This window comes from Gorilla gorilla, chromosome 7 (assembly GCF_029281585.2).
Source record: "Gorilla gorilla gorilla isolate KB3781 chromosome 7, NHGRI_mGorGor1-v2.1_pri, whole genome shotgun sequence".
In the NCBI taxonomy this organism is placed as follows: domain Eukaryota; kingdom Metazoa; phylum Chordata; class Mammalia; order Primates; family Hominidae; genus Gorilla; species Gorilla gorilla.
The window spans coordinates 132,362,905-132,385,455 of record NC_073231.2 but is presented as its reverse complement, the minus strand read 5'-3'; the positions used below and the strand labels follow the sequence as shown (position 1 = coordinate 132,385,455).

The 22,551-nt window shown below is 46.3% G+C and overlaps 1 protein-coding gene across 2 annotated transcripts; it reads left to right on the top strand.

Annotated features, from left to right (window-relative positions):
* The first annotated feature begins 6,786 nt into the window (after window positions 1-6,786).
* On the top strand, window positions 6,787-12,671 carry LRATD2 (LRAT domain containing 2). 2 transcript variants are annotated; one of them, XR_002007182.4, is made up of 3 exons: window positions 6,787-7,191; window positions 7,738-8,958; window positions 11,719-12,671. XR_002007182.4 is itself a non-coding variant. In XM_004047523.5 (1 exon), the coding sequence occupies exon 1, from the start codon at window positions 7,834-7,836 to the stop codon at window positions 8,764-8,766; it is 933 nt and encodes a 310-aa protein (XP_004047571.1). In that variant the 3' UTR covers window positions 8,767-12,671. The 2 variants fall into 2 exon arrangements, 1 of the variants encoding a protein (XP_004047571.1); XM_004047523.5 differs by lacking the exon at window positions 6,787-7,191 and having other exon boundaries at window positions 7,834-12,671.
* Window positions 12,672-22,551: the final 9,880 nt, after the last annotated feature.

Genomic DNA, 22,551 nt, shown 5'->3' with positions numbered 1-22,551 from the left:
TCCTAAATGCTGGGTGGGTGGTCCCCCCCACCCATTTGTCCTGCAGAAAGCCACGCTGAAGAAATGCTGTCTTCCTCTCTCATGTCTGAAGGTTTCTTCCCTGGAAGCATGAAGAATGCCCAAGGAAAGAAAAGGAGGTCAGGTTTGCTCTGCCGAAGCCGCTCTCACTATTGACAGCCTTGTCTCCTCTCCGAATATCTCATCCCCTTCTTCTTGCAGAAGAAGTGCAAAATAAGACTCTTAGAATTTAGATTATATTTTGAAATCCCCACATTTGGATTTGCAGATATGCCAATATTTGGATTTGTCGAGCTGTAATTTAAGCTGGTCTCTCCCCTGGAACTGCCTGGAAATGCATCTTTCATGAGGTTTCTGCAGGAGCCCAGCTACAAGCTCAGACTCCCAAGCACAAATCAAACTCTGGTTCAACATAAACAATGTGATGTCAGGGCCTCCTAAAACAGCAGGCCTCCAGCAGGGACTGGCTTCGATGTCTCCCCACCCATGTACCCTCTTCCAGGAAAAGATTAAAAGCTTCCTCACAGACAATTTAGCTGCAGGATTAATGCATGGAGAGCTGGTTTGGGGTGGGCTGCAGCCTCAGACCCCTTCTCAGGGTACCTGCTTTTCACCCCTACCCACAGGGTAAACTAGCTCTTGCCCAGTCAGCTTCAGAATCTGCTCTGTTGATCTAAGCAAATAAAATGCAGAAGCCAAGGAAAAGGATGTCATTCCACAGCCTCCGGGCTTCCTTCCTTCATCTGAAGGTCAAGTAATAATTCAGCCAAAATGTGAAACTCTTTATGCAGGACTTAAAGTCAAAGGCAGGCAGGCTGGGAGGGCTAAGGAAAGCAGTTACAGGCCAGCAGCTCTCAAAGGTGAGACAGGCCCAGGCCTCACCTATTGTGAAGAGTCTGATTTTAAAATAAAAATGAATGCCAAAATCAGGCTATAATATGTATTGTCCCTTTTATTGGATGGCCCTGTCTATGCAGCTGCTGCTGTATGTATAACCTCGCCTGGCAATGGGGGCTCGTTTTAAGAGTGGGGACTGGACTAAAACATCAATTTCTCTTTGCTCTTCTCCCCCTTCCCTGCTCTATCCTAGCAATATCCCCAGCTTCACCCTCATGACGGCCCTTGGCTTAGGGAGGGCAATGACCAAGACAGGGAGGCACCCGAGCAGAGTGGCCAGCTGTCCTAGTTTGCCTAGAATGTGGTGGGCCTTTCAGTGCTCAAACCAGGAAAGTCTTCGGCCAACTAAGTATGTTGGTCACTCAGACCTGTCAGTTTCTGGCTGAGCAAACAAACATATATGCTGGTGTTCCCTGAGGCTGCTGGACAGTGTGAAAAACAGACTTGGAAGCAGCCAGGTTTGGATTCGAATCCAGCCTCTCCCCTTGCAGTGGGCAAGATTCATATTGACTTCCCTGGGCCTTTGTATTCTTATTTGGGAAATGTCAACCATAGGACTGATAGGGAGATTTTGTAAGAGGATGCCCACAATAAATGGTTACCTTTTTATTCCCCATTACAAAATCTTATCTAGGCCGGGTATGGTGGCTCAGGCCTGTAATCCCAGCACTTTGGGAGGCCCCGGCAGGCAGATCATGAGGTCAAGAGTTTGAGACCAGCCTGGCCAACATGGTGAAACCCCATCTCTACTAAAAATACAAAAATTAGCCAGGTGTGGTGGCGCACGCCTGTAGTCACAGCTACTCAGGAGGCTGAGGCAGGAGAATCACTTGACTCGGGAGGTGGAGGTTGCAGTGAACTGAGATCGCGCCACTGCACTCCAGCCTGGATGACAACATGAGACTCTGTCGCAAAAAAAAAAAAAAAAAAAATCATTGTCTTCATTTTAAAATCATTATCATGGAGTGTCAATAATGCCTGGCATCTACATAGCCTTTAGGATTTACAAGGTGCTTCCATATAGAGGGTTTCATCTGAGGAGTCACAAGTGAGGCAAACAGTATCATCAGCCTCCCTTTAGAGTTTGGAAAAAGAAGCCCGGAGTGGAGAAGAGACATCCCGGAGATTATGCAGTTGGCAAACAGGATTAGCCCAGGCCATCTGGCTCCATTTGCTATTGCTTACCTCCAAAAGTCACAACAAAACCCCAGCAGTGAATAAGAGGTGCAGGTAAGTCTAAGGATTTCCCACTGTAAGGAAGGTGTGGAGGGAGCTGTTTCCCAGCAAACTCGCTCAGCTCTTTGCTGCTGCCATGAGCTTGGGGCCCAGCCTAGGGAACAGGCAGAGTTCCAGATTGCCTAATCAGATAATTCTGCCCTTGTGCTCCTGTTTTGTATTTCTTGGAGCAAGCCATTTAAACTGAGATCTCTACCACACCTGCAGAGTCAGGGCCGACGCCTTGTCAGGTAGAAACGTCAATTCTCAATTATTCCCCACTGGTCTAGACAGGAGTACTGTGAGAGTGACTAACTGGCATTCAATGCAACTTGTTTTTATTGAGTGCCTCCTCCAAAGAGGTGTGTGGGATGTGACACTCGGGTCACTGTTGGGGGGATGAAGCTGCCGTATGGCTGAGAATTCAAATCCAACTAATATTTCTTTATCGAACTGCTGCTCTTGGGGAAGGCATTTTCCCAGCCTGCCCTTTGCTTTCCTCCAGCCTCCGTCTGCCTGGGATGCCTTTCCTCCCACAGCCCAGGCCTCTGTGGGACCTGCTTCCTTTCTTGCTCCTGCAGTCCATTTCCTGTGGGGCAGCTGCCTGGATGCCCTTAAACCCAAAGGCTCGCCCACCTCTCTACCTGCACCTCCTGTCATAGCTACACTCACTCACTGTACTCTGGTCACAACTGTAGTCTTTCCTTTTTCCTAAACACTTCCAGTCTTTTCCCCCTCTAACCTTTGCTCTTTGTCTTCCCTCTGGAGGTAATATCAAGGCTGGCTCCTCATCCTTCAAGTCTCTGCTCATTTCTATTTCCTCAGGAGCCCTTCCCTGACCATCTTAACCCAAGTAGGCCACCCCCATTACCCTCTCCTTACTGACAGCTATTCAATCCCATTTCCCTATTTTACCTTCTTCATAGCCCTGCTCTCTCTCTGTCAGATATTTCCATTGATTCATTTACTTATTTATTATTTGCCTCCTCCCATCAACATGTAAAAGCCATAAGAGCAGGGATGTTGCTTGCTACATCCACAACTGTATCCTTGGAGTCTGGTAAACCCAGACACTCAAATATTTGTTAAATATTGTAGAATCCGTTGGACTCTATTTAAAACAAAGAAGTTAAAAGCATGGGCCTGGCCGGGCACAGTGGCTCATGCCTCTAATCCCAGCACTTTGGGAAGCTGAAGTGGGCAGATCACCTGAGGTCAGGAGTTCAAAACCATCCTGGCCAACATGGCAAAACCCCATCTCTACTAAACTTATAAAAAAATTAGCCCAGTGTGGTGGCAGGCACCTGTAGTCCCAGCTACTCGGGAGGCTGAGGCACGAGAATCGCTTGAACTCGGGAGGCGGAGGTCGCAGTGAGCCAAGATCATGCCGTTGCACTCCAGCCTGGGCAACAGAGTGAGACTCCATCTCAAACAAACAGACAAACAAACAAAACAAAAAGCATGGGCCTGGAAGTAAAGTGGGCTTGTGTGATCTTTCCACGTACCTGCTGGGAGAAGCCATGGCCTCTCTAACCTTTCTTCTTTATAAAAGAATCAAGAGCTCACTCCATGGGAGTTATTATTAATTTTAGAGTTGTGTTTCCCCCATGAGCCCAAGACCCTGTTGGCAGGCACTTGGTCATTAATCTCTGTATCCACCATGCCTTGAAACATCACCTTACTGCCCCAGCATCCTCTATGTCTTGTTACAGGACGTGTCACAGTGTCCCAAAGAGTCTATTTATTTCTCTGTCTCCTCCAATATGGTGACTACCTGGGGACACGAACATCTAAGAAACCTAGCACAGTGCCCATTGTAGAATTGGATGCACAGTGATTAAGACTAGCAGGCACCCAGTATGTCTTCATGAAATGTATTTTGAACCAAGTCCTCTTTAGAAAAGACATGAATATATTAATTAGAATATGAACTTTAATACATGAATTAGAGAATAATACCAGATAGTATATGATCAAGTGCTGAGTTACACATATTCAGGTAATAAAATGTGTAGTACAGGTATTGGATGGCAAAGGTGGCCAACAGAGAGCTTCCTGGACCAGGCAAGGGACCTAGGTACGTGAGGTGTGGGGGACAGGGACTGGATCCAACTGGAGAATATAGTTCACCCGCAAGGCAACTACCACTTCTCTCCAGCAATTTGTTGCCATCCTGGAATATGGGTCTGATTGTCTCATATCTTTATTTTATTTACAGACAGAGTCTCACTCTGTCACCCAGACTGGAGTGCAATGGCGTGATCTCGGCTCACTGCAACCTCTGCCTCCCGGGTTCAAGCAATTCTCCTGCTTCAGCCTCCTGAATAGCTGGAATTACAGGCGCACCCCACCACTCCCGGCTACTAATTTTGTATTTTTAATAGAGATGGGGTTTCACCACGTTGGCCAGGCTGGTCTCGAACTCCTGACCTCAAGTGATCCTGCCTTGGTCTCCCAAAGTGCTAAAATTACAGGCATGAGCCACCACGCCCAGCCAAGTCTCATATCTTTAGATTTTTCAAATGAAACTGGGAATATGAATTTTTTAATATCTCCCAAGTTTTCAAATTGTTGACAACAAGCTTAAATTTATTAAACAACTTTTGAAATGAGCAAAGCATGTCTGAGAGCCATGTTGTAATCTCTGACCAAGTGTGCTAGGTGACAAGACGGATGTTGAACCCTCAACAGGCATTCATGGAAGAATCTACACTAGAGGCCAGCTATCAGAAGGCAACATTTCTTCACTCACTCACTCACTTACAGCCCTATAAAACCAGGAAGCAATTCTTGACCTGTGGCCAAATTTTCCCCTAAGGCATCCATCAAGCATTTATTGAGTACCCACTCAGTGCCAGGCTTTCAGATATAAAATGGATCAGGGCTTGTTCCCTCTGAGGCTTTATAGTTGGTCAGTTCAAGATATGTTGTTGAGCCACTATTGTGCACCTGAGAACAGCTCATCAAGACAAAAGGAGACACACCTAGTCAGCTAGGCATTGCTTCCTCACCCACCAGATCTCTGACCTATAGTGCTGGTAGCAAATTGTCCTACAACTGTGTCCTCTCAGTTCAATTCTCCCATTCCCAGCCATCCCAGTAGCACCTAGGAGCAAAGTGGCCTCCCAAATCAGACAGTAGCAGAGGTCTCCCAATCTGATGAACATAGGATGACCAGCCATAATCCCTATGAGCCTAACTCTTGTCTATAATATGGTGATCATATGATGGCAACAAATATCACTCAGGTAACAGCAGCCCCCCACATCATTTGCTATCAAAAGGACTGGGGTGTGGTGGATTCATTCAGTCATATGTGCCTGAGGCCAGCCAGTCTGAAATTATTGAAATAGAATCGCACAGCACACAGTAGTCTCATGTTGCTCTAACTTATACTTCGGACTTGCTGAAGGACTAATTTCTATCACAGCCCTGCCAATATTGATTGTTTGGACTCAAAATTACATAAGTAGAATGATTTTTATTTTTTTCTCCTAAACTAGAAAGGATCACAGTAGTGCTAGTATATTCCTGTTTCCACTGGCTGGTTATACACGCTGGAAAAAATTAGTCAAAAGAAAGCAACTGAAGACAGAATACAGGTCTTGAATCGCATTCTTAAGTCCCCCACGAATAAGTCTGGGTGCTTGCAGTAGTGCCTAAACTTGTTTATTGTAAACAGAGCTGTTAATCCTCCACCCTCACCGGACCCATTATTTTAAAAAAATAAACAACAACAACAAAAAAAAAAACACTTTGGTAGCCTACATTTAGGTAAAAGAAACGAAACCAGTGGAGAGGTGGAAGTGTCCTTTTGTGGTGGAGGTTAGTAGGCATTGCTGGTCTCCTGTCACTTCCCTAAGTCAACAGGAAGGAAATATATCCACTGGGGCCTCTGCTAATTTGTTTCTAATTTAAGGACTATTAGAATTAGGATGTAGGAATTAGGCAATTCCTACATCCCCTAACCCCCCACCCCCCCTCCAAAAAAAGCAGTCAGAGCTGCACGCTTCTCTCACTATCCAACGAACTGGTACCTCTCTGGAAATAACGGAGGTTATGAACTTTGTACTAACTTCCAGGGGTATCTAATAAACAGAGCGGTGGTCTTGGGACCCAGTCAGTGAATAAGTCTTCGTTCTGTTCTATACTGTTTCTTTTCTGCGATTTTCTTTTCTACCCCAAAGTTTCCCACTACTAACTCTGAAAACACCTCTAGGATGACGCACACTTCGAGCTGTCCTGGTGAAGAATCCTTTCTTGTGACCTTTAGGGCAAGAAATATGTTCCAGGAAAGAAAAGAAACGACTGTTCCTCCGTCTCCAGGTACTCTGGGAAAAACAAGTGAAAGGGAAAAGGCGCAAACACCAAACTCTCCTTCCCTTTCTCATTTCCACACTGGCAAGTTGTGTTTGCCTTCTAACTTCTCTCGAAAGGCAAGCAGAGCTCACAGCGCCAGCCCCAGGCGGCGGGTGGATTATTTACAGGGGGATTTAAACCCGCTCCGGCGCGGGGGCGTGGCCGGGCGGAGTCCCGAGGCCAGAGTGGGCGGGGCGGGGGCGGGGATCCCGGCGGCTCGGCGCAATGTGAAAAAGACCCGAGCTCGGGGAGTGAGCGCCTGTCTCTTTAAATGCCACGGGCTGCGCTCCCGCCCGGGAGCCCGGAGCCGGATCTACAATCCCGTCCCTCCAGCTCCGGTGCTTGTTGCTCGCCCGGCCCGAGCGGGAGCTGTTGCCGCCAGGCTGCGAAGCTGCCGTCTTCTCCTCCTCGCGCCCCACCTCCCCCGAGAGCTGGCTGAGGAGGGGCAGCAGCCCCAGCTGGCAGGAGGAGGCGTGGTGTGAACAGAGATTGCCCCCCGCCTTCAAGTATCGGGGCGCTACGCAGCCGCGGGGGAAAGACATGCCCCCAGTCTGCCCGCTGCGCTGCCCTCTGCCCAGCCTCGCTGCCGCCCGCGCCGGGAGAGGAGGGACTGCCGAGCCTACACCTTCAAACTCGCCCTAGAAGTCTCGGGGCGCGGCAGGGAGCCCTTCCCCAGGCTCCACGGCCTTCACCGCTCCGCGGGTGAGTTTGCGCAGGTAACCCGAGCCTGAGGGCGGGCGCGGGGGAAGGGCGGGCGAGCCGGGAGGAGGTAGCGCTGCAGGTGAGCCAGGTAGGGTGACTCACCTGTCCAGGTCGCGCTCTGAGATCCTCGCTTGTTCCTCTGGGGATGGATGCGTTGGTGGGAAGGAGGCGTCCCCGGGGCTAGTTAGGGCCCGAGGGTGGGAGGGGAAGTTAGCAGAAGAGGGGGGATTGGCGTAAAGTTTCTCTTTCCTTCCCTCTTCCTGCCCAAGCTTGGCAGGTAGGGCGCAGGCGGAAGCAGTAGAAGCTGTTGATGCAATGGGCTTTTGCCAGGGCCAGGCGAAGGGCTGGGGACAGGGAGAACTGGAGTTGCCCAGTCTCCTGTGACCGTGACCTTACAGGTGGAGAAACAAGGGAAAGCTCGCTACACCCGAGACTTCCCCCTAAAATGGCTCCAGGTGCTGAGCCCCCACCGATTCTTTTTCGGAACAAAACGCCCTTTTCACTGAGGGGCTCCTACATGGCTTTCTTGCCTTCCTCTCCCAACAGGTGGCCTCAGCCCCTGTCCGGGGACCTGTGCAAATGACCCTGGAGTTGGTTTCGCTTTCTCCCCTTGCGGCGGTGTGAACGTGTGTCCGCAGCGTGATGGGCAACCAGGTGGAGAAATTGACCCACCTAAGTTACAAGGAAGTTCCCACGGCCGACCCGACTGGCGTGGACCGGGACGACGGGCCCCGCATTGGGGTCTCCTACATTTTCTCCAATGACGATGAGGACGTGGAGCCGCAGCCGCCGCCTCAGGGGCCAGATGGCGGCGGCTTGCCCGACGGTGGGGACGGGCCGCCGCCGCCCCAGCCGCAGCCCTACGATCCGCGGCTGCACGAGGTGGAATGCTCCGTGTTCTACCGGGACGAATGCATCTACCAGAAGAGCTTCGCGCCGGGCTCGGCGGCGCTGAGTACCTACACGCCCGAGAACCTGCTCAACAAGTGCAAGCCGGGCGATCTGGTGGAGTTCGTGTCGCAGGCTCAGTACCCGCACTGGGCCGTATATGTGGGTAACTTCCAGGTGGTGCACCTGCACCGGCTGGAGGTAATTAACAGCTTCCTTACTGACGCCAGCCAGGGCCGTCGCGGCCGCGTGGTCAACGATCTGTACCGCTACAAGCCGCTAAGCCCCAGCGCCGTGGTGCGCAACGCGCTGGCGCACGTGGGTGCCAAAGAGCGCGAGCTGAGCTGGCGCAACTCGGAGAGTTTCGCCGCCTGGTGCCGCTACGGCAAGCGCGAGTTCAAGATCGGCGGCGAGCTGCGCATCGGCAAGCAGCCCTACCGGCTGCAGATTCAGCTGTCGGCGCAGCGCAGCCACACGCTGGAGTTCCAGAGTCTAGAGGACCTGATCATGGAGAAGCGACGCAACGACCAGATCGGGCGCGCGGCCGTGCTGCAGGAGCTGGCCACGCACCTGCACCCGGCGGAGCCGGAGGAGGGCGACAGCAACGTGGCGCGGACTACGCCGCCTCCCGGGCGCCCCCCTGCGCCCAGCTCCGAGGAGGAGGACGGAGAGGCAGTGGCACACTGATGGGCGAGCTGAGCGCAGAGCTGCGAAGGGGAACTGTTTGCAGTAGCAGCCGCTGCTCCCTTTCTCCCTCTCTTCCTCCCTCTTTTGCCACTGTCTGGGCCCCATCTGGGATTCCTGGGCCCTTTGGAAAAGAGTTGGTGAAATGCGCAGCCGGCTGTGGACGGGGGAGGAGGAAGGGGACAGAGGGAGCAGGTAGGAAACACTTTAGTTGGGGGTAGGGGGCGTCTCCCCCCTCTGGCCCCCTGTCTGTCTTCCTCTCCGCGGTGGGGCAAACTGTGGACTTGCCTGGCACTTAAACCTTGGTAGATCTGGGTTTATAATCGGCCATTCTTAAGCACGTGGGGTTGGGGGAAAGTTCGGAGTACCCATTACTGCCGTTGCTTCCTATCCTGGGCTTGGAAGAATCCTGGTACAAAGGCCAGAGTGGGTTTGTGGAGTCGCCACTGCGGGACCAGCACGAAAGCTGCTTGTCTGCTTTGGCGGAGCTGAGCCGTGTATGGGATCCAGGAGGCTGGGGTGATTTATTTTATGGGATTCCTGGAGCGCAGGGCTGGTGAATCCATGACAAGGTCCGGGAGCAGCAGACCAAAACCACAGCAGCCTCCTATTAAGTGTAACAAATAGTTAAGCAAACTCGGGCTACAAACAAAGACTTTGCTACCTCCCTCCTCCACAACCCCCAAGTAATTAGCCTTCTGGAGCTGGCTCTTAGCTGAGGCTCCTGCTACCTCCTGCTCCACCCGCCCCTTCCTAGGTTACAAGTAAATCATTGTCAAGGGCCAGCCAGGGGAAGGTTTCAATTAAGGTTCTGTTCTGCTGCCTTTGTTTCTCCCCTGCTGTTGTAGGCACTTACAGCTGCGTTGTTATGAAAGGAGGGAATAGCCCTTTGTGTCTTTGATCTAATTAAACCTGCTTGGCTGTGTTCATCCGCAGGGCAGGTCACAGATAGGGTTGGCTGTGCCACTCCATAAAGTATCTATTGTGGAAGCAGCCAAAAAGGGCTGCTCTGGCAGGAATTGGTTAATTTCTCCTTCCACTTCCCTTCCTGAATAGTGAAGGGAGCCCTTTTAAAACAAGGCTTCGGTGGTAATCCTGTGATTTTTTTTTCTCCCCCATCCCCTCACCGGCCCATCCCTCTCACCCTCACTTTTGTTCTGCTGGTGGGTAAAATCTTAGGCTGAACACATATTTCAATGGCAAGATACTTATTTTGCTATCCACACTTGATGCAATTGAATTCAAGGTGCAAAGTTTGTACTGCAGCAGTCCCCTTGTTGCTTGGAGAACACCTCCTTCAGAGCCCTTTGTTAAATAAGAGGGGCGACGTTGATCATAGATGCCACCTGGTTAGCACCGAATCTGACTTTGGTGACAGTCCTAAAGCACAGTTGGTGATTGTGAGATCTGTTAGCGGCAGGCTGAGCAGATACTACTTGGTTTTGCTTGGTATGAGATACTACTGTTTGCTTAGTATGAGATTTTTTCCAGCCTGTCTCTTAAACTCCTGTGACATCTTCAATGATATGTGCCCTCAGTTGCAGCATAGCTTCTCTGCTGCCTATTGCCATTGCTGTCTCAAAAGTTGAGTGAATTTTGAGGCGTCTTTTTTTTTTCCTCTCTTGGGAGTCATTATAAACTACTGTGTACAAGTCATTTTGTGATATGATTCTTAACAGTTGGAATAGAATCATAGTTAAGTGGTACAGCCATGGCTATCGTCAGGCCTGTTGCCTGGAGATCTCTAAGTTAAGGCAACAAGACTTAAAGAATTTTCTAGTACACTTGTTTCACACATGGACGTTGAGGCCATAGTCTTTAAAAGCTTGGACCATTGTAGCACCTCAACATGAAAGGGCATTAGCTATGTTTCCTGTTTTTACAGTGATCACCAAACAGATCTTGCCACTTTGATTGTTAAAAATGAACCACATTCTAGCCCTGGTCTGGGACTTTGGAGGGAGATGAATTTCTTGTTGGAAATGTAAATCTAGTGTCCATATTTAATACTCTCACAGCTTTGTGTTTATTCTCTTTGCTCATGGAATAGCAGAACAAGATAAACTTGGGTTAAGACATTTAGGAGAACCTGCTATATCTAACCCAGTTGGATTTTCTTTCATGCTTAACACAGTAGTGAAAATAGAAGGTAGGCCGGGCACAGTGGTTCATGCCTGTAATCCCAGCACTTTGGGAGGCTGAGGCAGGTAGGTCACCTGAAGTTAGGAGTTCGAGACCAGCCTGGCCAACATGGCGAAACCCTGTCTCTACCACAAATACAGAAAATTAGCTGGGCGTGGTGGCAGGCGCCTGTAATCCCTACTACTTGGGAGCCTGAGGCAGAAGAATTGCTTGAAGCTGGGAGGCAGAGGTTGCAGTGAGCCGAGATCGCACCACTGCACTCCAGCCTGGGCAGCAGAGCAAGTAGTAATAACCACCGTGTAGACAAGTGGGAGGGAAGAATAGAATGGCACTGTCCAGCTCTGGGCTAGCCAGATCAACTCCCCCACCCGTCTTCTTCCTCTGTCCCAGAATGGAAAGTGATGTATGGTCAGTCACGCTGAAGTATAGCAGCGACTGTGTTAAGAGAGAGCAGTGACTGTCTCTTCTAGAGAAGAGGTTTTCAATAACAGGGCTTGGAAATGAACTAGAATAGGAAATAGATCTTTTCAGATGCTGCTTTCCCATGTAATACAAGCGTTTCTACAGGGTACCAGAGGTGTGAAATATGTGACACTTAAGAACAGTGATTTTTATTGGGAATTTTCTTAGGGTTATTACACTTAAAGCAACAACCAACTAGTAACAGCTCCAGGAAAGGGGAATGAATCAACTCTTGGTTCTTTCCTCAAGACGGCAGTGTTGTGGATAAGTGAGTTTTTAATGGCCTGGCAATGGCTACATTTGACACTTTAGAAAAAATAAACATATTTAATAATTTTTGTTTCTCCTTAGGAATAAGACTGTAGAAGTGTTTTGTACTGTGAATTACGGATGCTCTTTGAAGGAAAGAAATATCGATTCTAATGTTCTTCAGAAGTTCTGGCAGGGATAAGCAGGACATCGACTGGAACGTATGCTAAATGAAAGCAGACAAATTTCTATTTTCTTACCTGAGTAAATATTTTATTGAAACTGCTTATGTATGTCAAAGGAGCCCACAACTTCAGCTACACAGCTTTTTGTATTGAAAGAACTCATACTTTTTGTAGCTTTTATTTCACATTTAATTTAAAATGACTTTTAGCACTAAAATGCCTAGAAGATTTTACTCCAGACCTATAAGGAAATGTTTAGTTTTTATGAAAAATGACAAGTCGATAGTTAAACTTCTCATGTCTTTGGTGCTTTGGCCCTAATAGCACTGGACAACACCACGACCACATGGAAACATATTTTTGGAAGCAAAACTTTAATTTTATATAACGTATGCTATGGAGAGCTAAGAAAATTTAAGGACTACTTGTTTTCTATTTTTTTTCTTAATAAAATGGAATCCACTGTGTTGAAGACTCTTGATATCATGTGCTTGTGTCTAACCATTTTTTGTTTTATAAATTAGAGTAAAATATAGTTGTGATAATGGTCATCAAATGGATTTGTTTGGAAAGCTACATCTTATTTGTGAAATGTTTTTTAAATCAGAGTAACTATAAACTGATTCAGCTTTTGTTTTGTTCTTGGCTATAATACTTGTGACTCATGAAGAATTATGTTGACAAACAGGATAAATTCCACATGCATTTTATTTCCCAGTGAGTTGTATAAACTTTATTTTTGTTGAAGGTTGTATGTTAAATCAATGTTACATTCTTATATCACTTCTTGAGAAGGAAGTTCCAATTTGAAATTGTATCATTTCCTTCAAAATGAAGGGCAGTGCTTAGTTAAATAAAAGATTGATGATATCTTTTAAGCCATTTCCTCTTCACTATGTCTTATTAAAATAAAACCTGTCAAGTTCTTTTCAAAAAATGCTATGAAGGTTTCCAATAAACCATCTATTAGAGTTCACTGGATTTTTTTCCACTTGAATACCTTTTTTCTGACATTTTTGGTCCAAATTCAAGCTACTCAGTTTCCTATAATTTCTCTGAGAATATTAGCGTGCATCACCTTTGTATTGCACAGTAAACATTTTGTTGAATTCATTTAGTGACTGAAAACCCTGCATCTACTTTGTGAAAATCAGTTATTGCTGAACTGTCAGTGTTCATGAAAAATGTCTTATGAACATAAATTTTCAATACATAGTGATTTTTCAGAATCCATGCAAAAATTGCTGGAAACCACACTCATTATGGAGTCTACACTGGGCAGTCTGTTTAGTAGCCCACCGGGAATCTGTGTTGCATCTTAAGTGGCTTCAGAGTTCCAGATGAAGGGAACGTATTTGCCACATAATTACAGAAATTGGGTGAACATAGTGGCACGGCACTGTTGGCATAAGGGATGCAGGTGCCAGTGGTTGGTAAGAGAACAGATGTGGCATCAGACTGGTGTGTGGGATGCCACTGGGTGCACTCCCTAGGCCAGCGCCTGAAGCCACCACCACAGTCCTGTGAGGTTCAAATGCCTGGGCTTTTAAACAGGCTCCATGGCCGGGCGCGGTGGCTTCTGCCTGTAATCCCAGCACTTTGGGAGGCTGAGACGGGCAGATCACGAGGTCAGGAGATCGAGACCATCCTGGCTAACATGGTGAAAACCCGTCTCTACTAAAAATACAAAAAATCAGCCGGGCGTGGTGGCGGGTACCTGTAATCCCAGCTCCTCAGGAGGCTGAGGCAGGAGAATGGCGTGAACCCAGGAGGCGGAGCTTGCAGTGAGCCGAGATCGCGCCACTGCACTCCAGCCTGGGCGACAGAGCGAGACTCCGTCTCAAAAAAAAACAACAAAAAAAAAACAGTCTCCTGTGAGAATTTTTAATAGGAAGAAAGTTGAACGAAGGTTATAGGGAGCCCAAGCAGCAATGAGGCCATTTATCCCTAAAGCGGAAGTCTAATGTATCATGGCTCTCAGCTCTCATTGATGAGAAAGCAGGGGAAGGGGTACTTAGTACACAATGTGCATTTATTCTTGGGTGATTTTGATGGAGGCTGTGGTTCCTATTTCTCCTAAGTGGACTGAGCTCGCTTAATGTAGGAAAATGACATGTTTGCGACTTCCGAAATGAACAGGCTCAGGATATGTGCAGAAAAGCGTTTATTTCCTTTTACTGAGTTTTCTGGGGAAACTATTCATTAAACAAATAGCAATTTTATCTGCAGAGTAGATGCAAGAATGGCTAGTGTCTGCATTTGCAATTGCAATAAGGTACTGTCTATGAAGGGCTAGAAGATGCTGAGCCCTAGCTTGGGAACTAGAAATAAAGAGGTCGAAAAACAAGAACCTTGAGAAATAGTCCTGCCCTTGAGCCTATTTCTAAGGGGAAATCAATTTCACTCGTAAATACAGGACAGATTATAATAAAAGGTGGACCTGTAAAGTATGGATGGTTGGTAGATACTCAAAACAGATATGAGAAAGTTTAGAGTTTGAAAACGTATTGGGCATGTGGAGAAATCGGGTAGACCAAATGCATGAAGATACAAATGATGGAGAAAAGGAAGTAACGAATGTAACTAATATTCACTAAACAATTAACCTGGGGGCTCTTCAATTCCTTGTGCCTAACATCCAAAGATAAAGCCAATCCTGACCAGATGTAGTGACTCACACTTGTAATCCCAGTACTTTGGGAGGCCTTGGCAAAGAGATTGCTTGAGCCCAGGAGTTTCAGACCAGCCTGGGCAACATGGTGAGACCCCCATCTCTACAAAAAATAAACAAAATTAGCCAGGTGTGGTGGCACATGCCTGTGATCCCAGCACTCAGGAGGCTGAGGTGGGAGCATTGCTTGAGCCCAGGAGGTCGAGGCTGCAATGAGCCAAGATCATGCCAATGGCACTCCAGCCTGGGCAGGTGATAGAGTGAGATCCTGACTCAAAAAATAAAAATAGAAAAATAAAGATAAACCAAGTCCATAGTTACTATCATCATGTAACTTTCATTCTAATTAAGTGAGACAGATAACTACTTATCAAAATTGTGATAGGTGAAATGAAGGAAATGTACAGGGTGTATAGGAGAATCTCTCCCCATCAATGAGTCAAAAAAAGCTTCCCTGAAGAAGTATTTTTGCTGCACCCCAGAAGTGGAGGAGGGAGCCAGGGGCTTCAGAATGGGTACTGATTACATTAAGGGAGGAAGGCTGGAGAGTGAATGAATGGACCTCAAGTGCCCTCAAAATGCCTTTGCTTCATGCTCCTGGTACACACCCATTTCTCCTTGGGGCTCTCTTCTACAACAAGTTGTCCAACTCGTTCATGTATCTCCAACACTTACACAGGACCAGGCGAAGAAACCCCCACTGAAAATAGTTTGAGTAAATGAATTTTGAGTTTGGACTTTGCCAGACTAAAAAGCCCCTAGATTATCTCAAGATGATGTTGCGACTGGTTTGAAAAGAACGAACGTGATAGTGTTTTTTAGGGTGCATTGAACAGGGAGAGCAAGTAAGTGACTCTGTCTTCCCTTCCTCTTAGAAGACAACCTCTAGAACAGAAGGCAACTAGAGGTTGTTCTGGGTGGAAGGGTGCTAAGGATGACTTATATTGCCAGCCAGGTTATGGAATGGATTGTGAAGTCGGGCCTTTGCCTGGGTGCAAATCAACGGACAAGTGGCATTGGCCAGGCTGGATGGAAGAGCAGTAGTAAAATGGAGCAGGAGGGTTTATAACCTGGCTGCCACAGCCTTGGAATTGTGATTGGGGAACAGGTTATTTTGTTCAGTTGGCAAGCCATTGGCATAAATATAGTACCTAGTGTCTTGTCCAGTGTGACCATAAATGACTCAAAAGATGCACACTCTGATACTTTCTTTGGAAAACTTACATAATGTAGTTAACTCCAAGAATCTAGTTGTCTTGATAGTCAGTGCATTCTTTTTAAACTCATTACTTTGGAGAATTCTCAGTGACAAAGCTAACCTGCAGGTAGAGGGTCTGACCTGGGCTCACCATATTGAATAGTGGTTAAGGCTTTACAGTCAAACGACCTGGTTTTCTCTCCTCCAGCCTTCGCTTATTATTAGGCCAGTAACCTTGGCAGAAGTTACTTTCTTGGAACCCACTTCCTCTTATAACGAGTTAATGGCATCCACCAATTCACTCTCTGAACTTCAGTTGCATTAGTAAAGTAATACAACTAGTATATAATATGTAATAATATAATTGAACTAAATCTACCTTAAAATGGTGCTTGTGAGGACAAAATGGAATACTGCATGTAAATCTCCGATCAATAACTAGTATGGGCCGGGCGCGGTGGCTCACACCTGTAATCCCAGCACTTTGGGAGGCCAAGGCAGGCAGATCACCTGAGGTCAGGAATTTGAGACCAGCCTAGCCAACATGGTGAAACCTCATCTCCACTAAAAATACAAAAATTAGCCAGGTATAGTGGTGTGTGCCTGTAATCCCAGCTACTTGGAGGCTGAGACAGGAGAATCACTTGAACCTGGGAGGCAGAGGTTGCAGTGAGCCGAGATCACGCCACTGTACTCCAGCTTGGGCGACAGAGTGAGACTCCCTCTTAAAAAAAGAAAAAGAAAAAAAAAACTAGTATGATTTACTAGGGAAATCTGGGGTATTGTTTGTGTTCAAAAGCCTTAGTCAAAATGAAGTTATTGTGTGGGAGAGAGAGGTCTTCCCTTTGGTCTTGTAGAATTTCTTAGCTATGCATGAGAACTTGGTAAGATAAGAAAGAGATAACTAGTAAATACTTCAATTATTTAGCAGATGCTGTAATGTTTGAAATATTTCTTGGCCAGGTGAGGTGGCTCGTGCCTGTAATCCCAGCACTTTAGGAGGCCAAATTGGGAGGATCTCTTGAGTCTAGTAGTTTCAAACCAGCCTGGGCAATACAGTGAGACTCCATCTCATTAAAACAGTAATAAGGCCAGGCACAGTGACTCACGCCTGTAATCTCAACACTTTGGGAGGCTAAGGCAGGCAGGTAATCTGAGGTCAGGAGTTCGAGACCAGTCTGGCCAACACGATGAAATATAAAAATTAGCGAGGCGTGGTGGCACACGGCTGTAGTCCCAGCTACTCAGGAGGCTGAGGCTGAAGAATCGCTTGAACTTGGGAGGCCGAGTTTGCGGTGAATTGAGATGGCGCAACTGCACTCCAGCCCGGGCGACAGAGTGAGACTCCATCTCAAAAACAAACAAACAACACAACAAAACAATAAAAAAATTTTTTTAAGAAATAATTTTTTGACCATCGCTCTTTAGTAGATTAACCATTTACTTTGTTTACACATATTATTAAATATGTATACTAATTAATTCAACACATATTTACTGAGCACTTTGTTTGTTTAGGACTAGTTATGTTGCCCAGCTGGATTTGAACTTCTGGTCCCAAGCAGTCCTTCCGCCTCAGCCTCCCAAGTAGCTGGGACTACCAGCATGCACCCATTACTGAGCATTTTTAAGACACTGGGCTCCGGGTAGTCAGGGAGGGACAAAAAGGGATTTTACAGTAATAACATAAACAATGACGATGTCACCTTGTCCACTCTGTCCTACTTTAATCACCGCAGACTTTCTGAACAGATACTAATATTATATTCATTTTACAGTTGAGGAAAGAAGCTTAGGGAAATTAAGTGATTTGTCCCAAATTACATAACTAATAAATGACAACTTCTGGCCGGGAACAGGAAAGCTGGTCTCCAAAGCCCCAGGCTACTCTTCCTACACTGAAAGATCACCTGATCACCCCTTCCCTGCCCTTCCTGTCACCCCATGGAGAGTACTCGGAACCCTCTTCTGCTCCAACAAGTGGCATGACGCATTATCTGAATAGCATTTATGCTTCCACTTTTATTGAAGCAACCCTGGAGGCAAGAAGCAGCAGGAACAAGAGAGGCAACTCATCCAGAAGGACTTCACATTCTTATGGGTAACAGTAACAGGCCCCAGGGTAATCACCCCACCCTCCCTGTTGCCAAGCACTGTGACAGTCTCTCCTTCAATTGTTCCTCCTCTGTCTTTGCGTGACTTCTTTAGCGCCCCCCAGTACATATAGACATCAGGCCACATAGCCTGCTTCTCATCATGGCTCCAACCCCTGACCTCCAATGTAACCTTGGGCAAGTTAGTAACTTCTTTCAGCCACCTTGACTAATCTAAAAACCAAGGCTATTAGGAATGCCTACTCCATTAAGCTATTCATTGACTTACATGAACAGCTTAGTGCATCACAGGGCACTTAGGTGTGGCATGGTGACCCTATGCGTTGGCTCCACTGCAAATGGCTTGATTTGAGATGTGTGGCCTTCAGCAAGTCCCTTTACCATGCTAGGAACTTGGTTCCGGGTCTGTGTGTGTGGAGCACACAGCACAATCTATGGCAAGGTTTCAGGTGTAATGTTATCCTTGGAGATGGCTGTAAGATGTTGCTCTTTGTTTTAATGAATACTTGTTCCTTGTCCATCACCCTAAACCTCATTCATGTGAAAAACAGGACCTGGCATGGTGAGTCATGCCTATAATCCCAGCACTTAACTATCTAAGGTCAGGAGTTTGAGACAAGCCTGGCCAACGTGGTGAAACTGCATCTCTACTAAAAATATAAAAATTACCTGGGTGTGGTGGCAGGAGCCTGTAATCCCAGCTATTCAGGAGGCTGAGGCAGGATAATCTCTTGAACCTGGGAAGCAGAGGTTGCAGTGACCCACTGCACTCCAGCCTGGGTGACAGAACAAGACTCTGTCTCAAAACAAAAACAAAAACAAAAAAAATGGTTAATAATGATAATAATTGACTGAATTTCAGGAAGTGCTTTTGTTGTGAAAAGTTGGCACTATCCCCCAAGTTTTTTTTGAACTGGCAAATTTTGACATTATGTTTAATATTATAAACCAAACCTAAGCAGTGGCTAGGGAAAAAGCAAATTAATCCATGTCTCGTTTATTTTAGAAAACATGTTCAGGGGTTTCCGTTTGTTTTAAATTTTGCTTCATTCATGATTTGTTGTGTTTTGTTTTCCATCTCAGAGTGTATTTCTCTTTACCATCTGACTCTACTCTTAGGCAACACATCACAGCCCGTGGAGAGAACGCTTGTGTATCTCAGTGGATATGCACGCTTTATTCTGATGTATTCTGAGAGGATCTGTTTCTTCTCATAGTTCAGAAATAGCAGAGTTGTCCATAAAGCCATAAAACATCAAAATGGTGATAGTTTTTTGTACTGTCATTTATTTTGGTACTTTTTAAAAAATTAAAACTTTTTTTTTTTTTTTTTGAGAGTCTCTGTCACCCAGGCTGGAGTGCGGTGGCACGATCTCAGCTCACTGCAACCTCCGCCTTTCGGGTTCAAGCGATTCTCCTGCCTCAGCCTCCTGAGTAGCTGGAACTACAGGTATCCACCACCATGCCCTGCTAATTTTTGTATCTTTAGTAGACACGGGGTTTCACCATGATGGCCAGGCTGGTCTAAAACTCCTGCCCTCAAGTGATCCCCCTGCCTCAGCCTCTCAAAGTGCTGGGATTACAGGCGTCAGCCACCATGCTCAGCCAAGACACTATTTTTTAGAGCAGTTTTAGGTTCCCAGAGAGGTCCCACATGCCCCTCCTCCCCCTCTCCCCACAACTACTCCCCCATTAACATTAGGCATCCGTGTGGTACAATTATTACAATCAATACGCTGACATTGTCCGGTCTTTATCCACCAAAGTTCATAGTTTACATTAGGGTTCACTGTTTGTGCTGTACACTCTGTGGTTTTTGACAAATCCACTATTACAGTATCCAGGAAAATAACTTTACCTGCAACTATTTCTCCTTCCTCCTCCGCCAGGGCTGAGAATTGGACTATTTTCAGCTGCTCTTAGCTGGCCTTAGAGACACTTGTCGGCAGGCCCCTCTGCTGCTTTCGCCAGGCCAAATGACGTTCCTGGCTACAGCCATGTCTGTTCATTCCTTAAGTGTTTATGAAAGCCCACCAGGCATTGTTCTACCACTGGGTCTGAAAACAGGAATACCACGTGGTTCAGGTGTCTGCCCACATTCCCCGGCAGGAAGACAGACAGGCTGATAGTAGATGCAATGCCTGTGATAGAGTGTGATGATAAGGTTCGGGAAAGCCCCAGGCCTAGGGCGCCACTGAGTGGGGTCAGCTAACCTTTCCCCCACCCCAACCACCCACCTCTTGGAAGAGGGAGGGGTAAGCAATAGACTTCTTGGGGAAGGTTAAGCAGGTAGGGCATGTCTTATCAGAGAAAGATTCCAACATAATCCTGCTCCCATCTTATCAGTCCTTTATTTAATGGTGAAACACACATATCTGTCCTTGCACGTGTGTGACAACTGGAGTGGGATAGGGAGTGGAACGTGGGAGCCAATACTAGAAATTGATTAGTAACTCCCTTTTTTCATATTGCTGATATAGACTCAGCCAATTAGATTACATTATTACTATTATTTTTTGAGATAGAGTCTCACCCTGTTGCCCAGGCTGGAGCACAGCAGTGCGATCTTGGCTCACTGCAACCTCCGCCTCCTGGGTTCAACCAAGTCTGGCTAATTTTTGTATTTTCAGTAGAGACAGGGTTTTACCATGTTGGCCAGGCAGGCCTTGAACTCCTGGCCTCAAGTGATCCGCCCACCTCAGCATCCCAAAATGTTGGGATTACAGACATGAGCCACCACACCTAGGTAGTTTTAAAATTTTTTTTTTTTTTTTGTAGAGTTGGAGTCTCGCTATGTTGCCTAGTTTGGTGTCAAATTCCTGGCCTCAAGAGATCCCTCTGCCTTAGCCTCCCAAAGCGTTGGGATTACAGGCATGAGCCACTGCACCCAGGTTTGTTTTTTTTTTTTCTCAAATTACATCTTGCTACCCATATTTCTTTGCCATGTTTTTTAAAAAACCTCGTCAATAAATCAGGACTTTTATTTTAGTACATAAAGTGTCTGGAACATTTTTAACAGCTGGCTATTATAGGAAAGCAGCTTCTGTTTCTTATTTACCCATTGTCTCGTTAATGCCCACGTAAGCCATCTCCAACTTTTCCTAATTACAAATGATACCACAAACATCTTGCGGTACCTGTTCTTGGCATATATGTATTTCTGAAGGATATAATCACTGAAGTGAAATTTCTAAATAAAGGTCATGCACAATTAAATTTTGTTTTGTTTGTTTGTTTGTTTGTTTTTTTGAGATGGAGTCTCACTCTGTCACCCAGGCTGGAGTGCAATGGTGCAATCTCAGCTCACTGCAACCTCCGCCTCCTGGGTTTAAACAATTCTCCTGCCTCAACCTCCCGAGTAGCTGGGATTATAGGTGTCCACCACCAAGCCTAATTTTTGTATTTTTAATAGAGACGGGGTTTCGCCATGTTGACCAGGCTTGTTTCAAACTCCTGACCCCAGGTGACCCGCTTCCTCAGCCTCCCAAAGTGCTGGGATTACAGGCGTGAGCCACTTACCCAGCCTCAAATTTTGATAGGAACAACCGTATGGCCCTCTATAAAAGATGGTGCCAATTTTCAATAATGCTAATAACATACTCAATTGTTTGAACATATTTGCCTACTCAAAGGTAAAAAATAATATATTAAGTTTCTATTAGTATTTTATTTTTTACAACCTGAACGAGTCTCATTTATTCTGCCAAAAATTCAAAAATTCAAATCAGTGGGTCACCAGTTTTCTTCTATGGCAGACATTTGAATTCAGTCCCAAGCACTTCATTGCTGGATTCACTCAGTGAATTTTTTTTTCTTTTTTGTTTGAGACAGAGTGTCACTCTGTCGCCCAGGCTGGAGTGCAGTGGTGTGATCTTGGCTCACTGTACGCTCTGCCTCCTGGGTTCAAGCAATTCTCCTGCCTCAGCCTCCCAAGTAGCTGGGATTACAGTTGCCTGCCACCATGCCTGGCTAAGTTTTGTATTTTTAGTAGAGACACGGTTTCACCACATTGACCAGGCTGGTCTTGAGCTCCTGACCTCAAGTGATCAGCCCACCTTGGCCTTCCAAAGTGCTGGGATTACAGGCATGAGCCACCACACCCAGCCCCATAGTTTTTTATCCCCCTATTGTATGCCTCTTCCCACTAGAATAAGGGCAAGGACCTCAGTTGCTTTGATCACCACGGTATACCCAGTGCTTAACACAGTACTTGGACAATAGTAAGTGCTCAATAAATACTTCTGAATGAATAAAGAGATGCTTGTTTTTTACACTCTGAGATGTTGTTACATAGCTCAGCACATTCATATACCCTGCTAATTTTGATCATAGAACATTTTCTCACATTGTTTTTTCATCAGGAGCTTCCTAGTTTTGCCTTTTAAAATAAGATATCAAAAAGTGACAGTGCATGTTCTATTTCCAGACACAGTTATGTATGATGCTAAGAGTAGGGACTGCAAGGAAGACTGCTTGGCTAGCCTTACCCACCTCTTCATCCCCAAATGACCTGGAATGAAATGAAAAATAAAGGAAACGTGTAGGTCGATCGTTCTGAGAAAATATCATAACCAACATCTGAATAGAACTTAGCATTTCACCCAGCAATTTCACTTAAGTCTAAACCTTATAGTACTCCTGTTGGAAAAACTAGAGGGCTTAAGATCATAATAATAATGCTGACTGTTCACACTGAGGGCTCTCTTGGTCCCAGCTCCTGCGACTCATTATCATCATTCTCACAATAGCCCTGCAAGGCCTCATTTA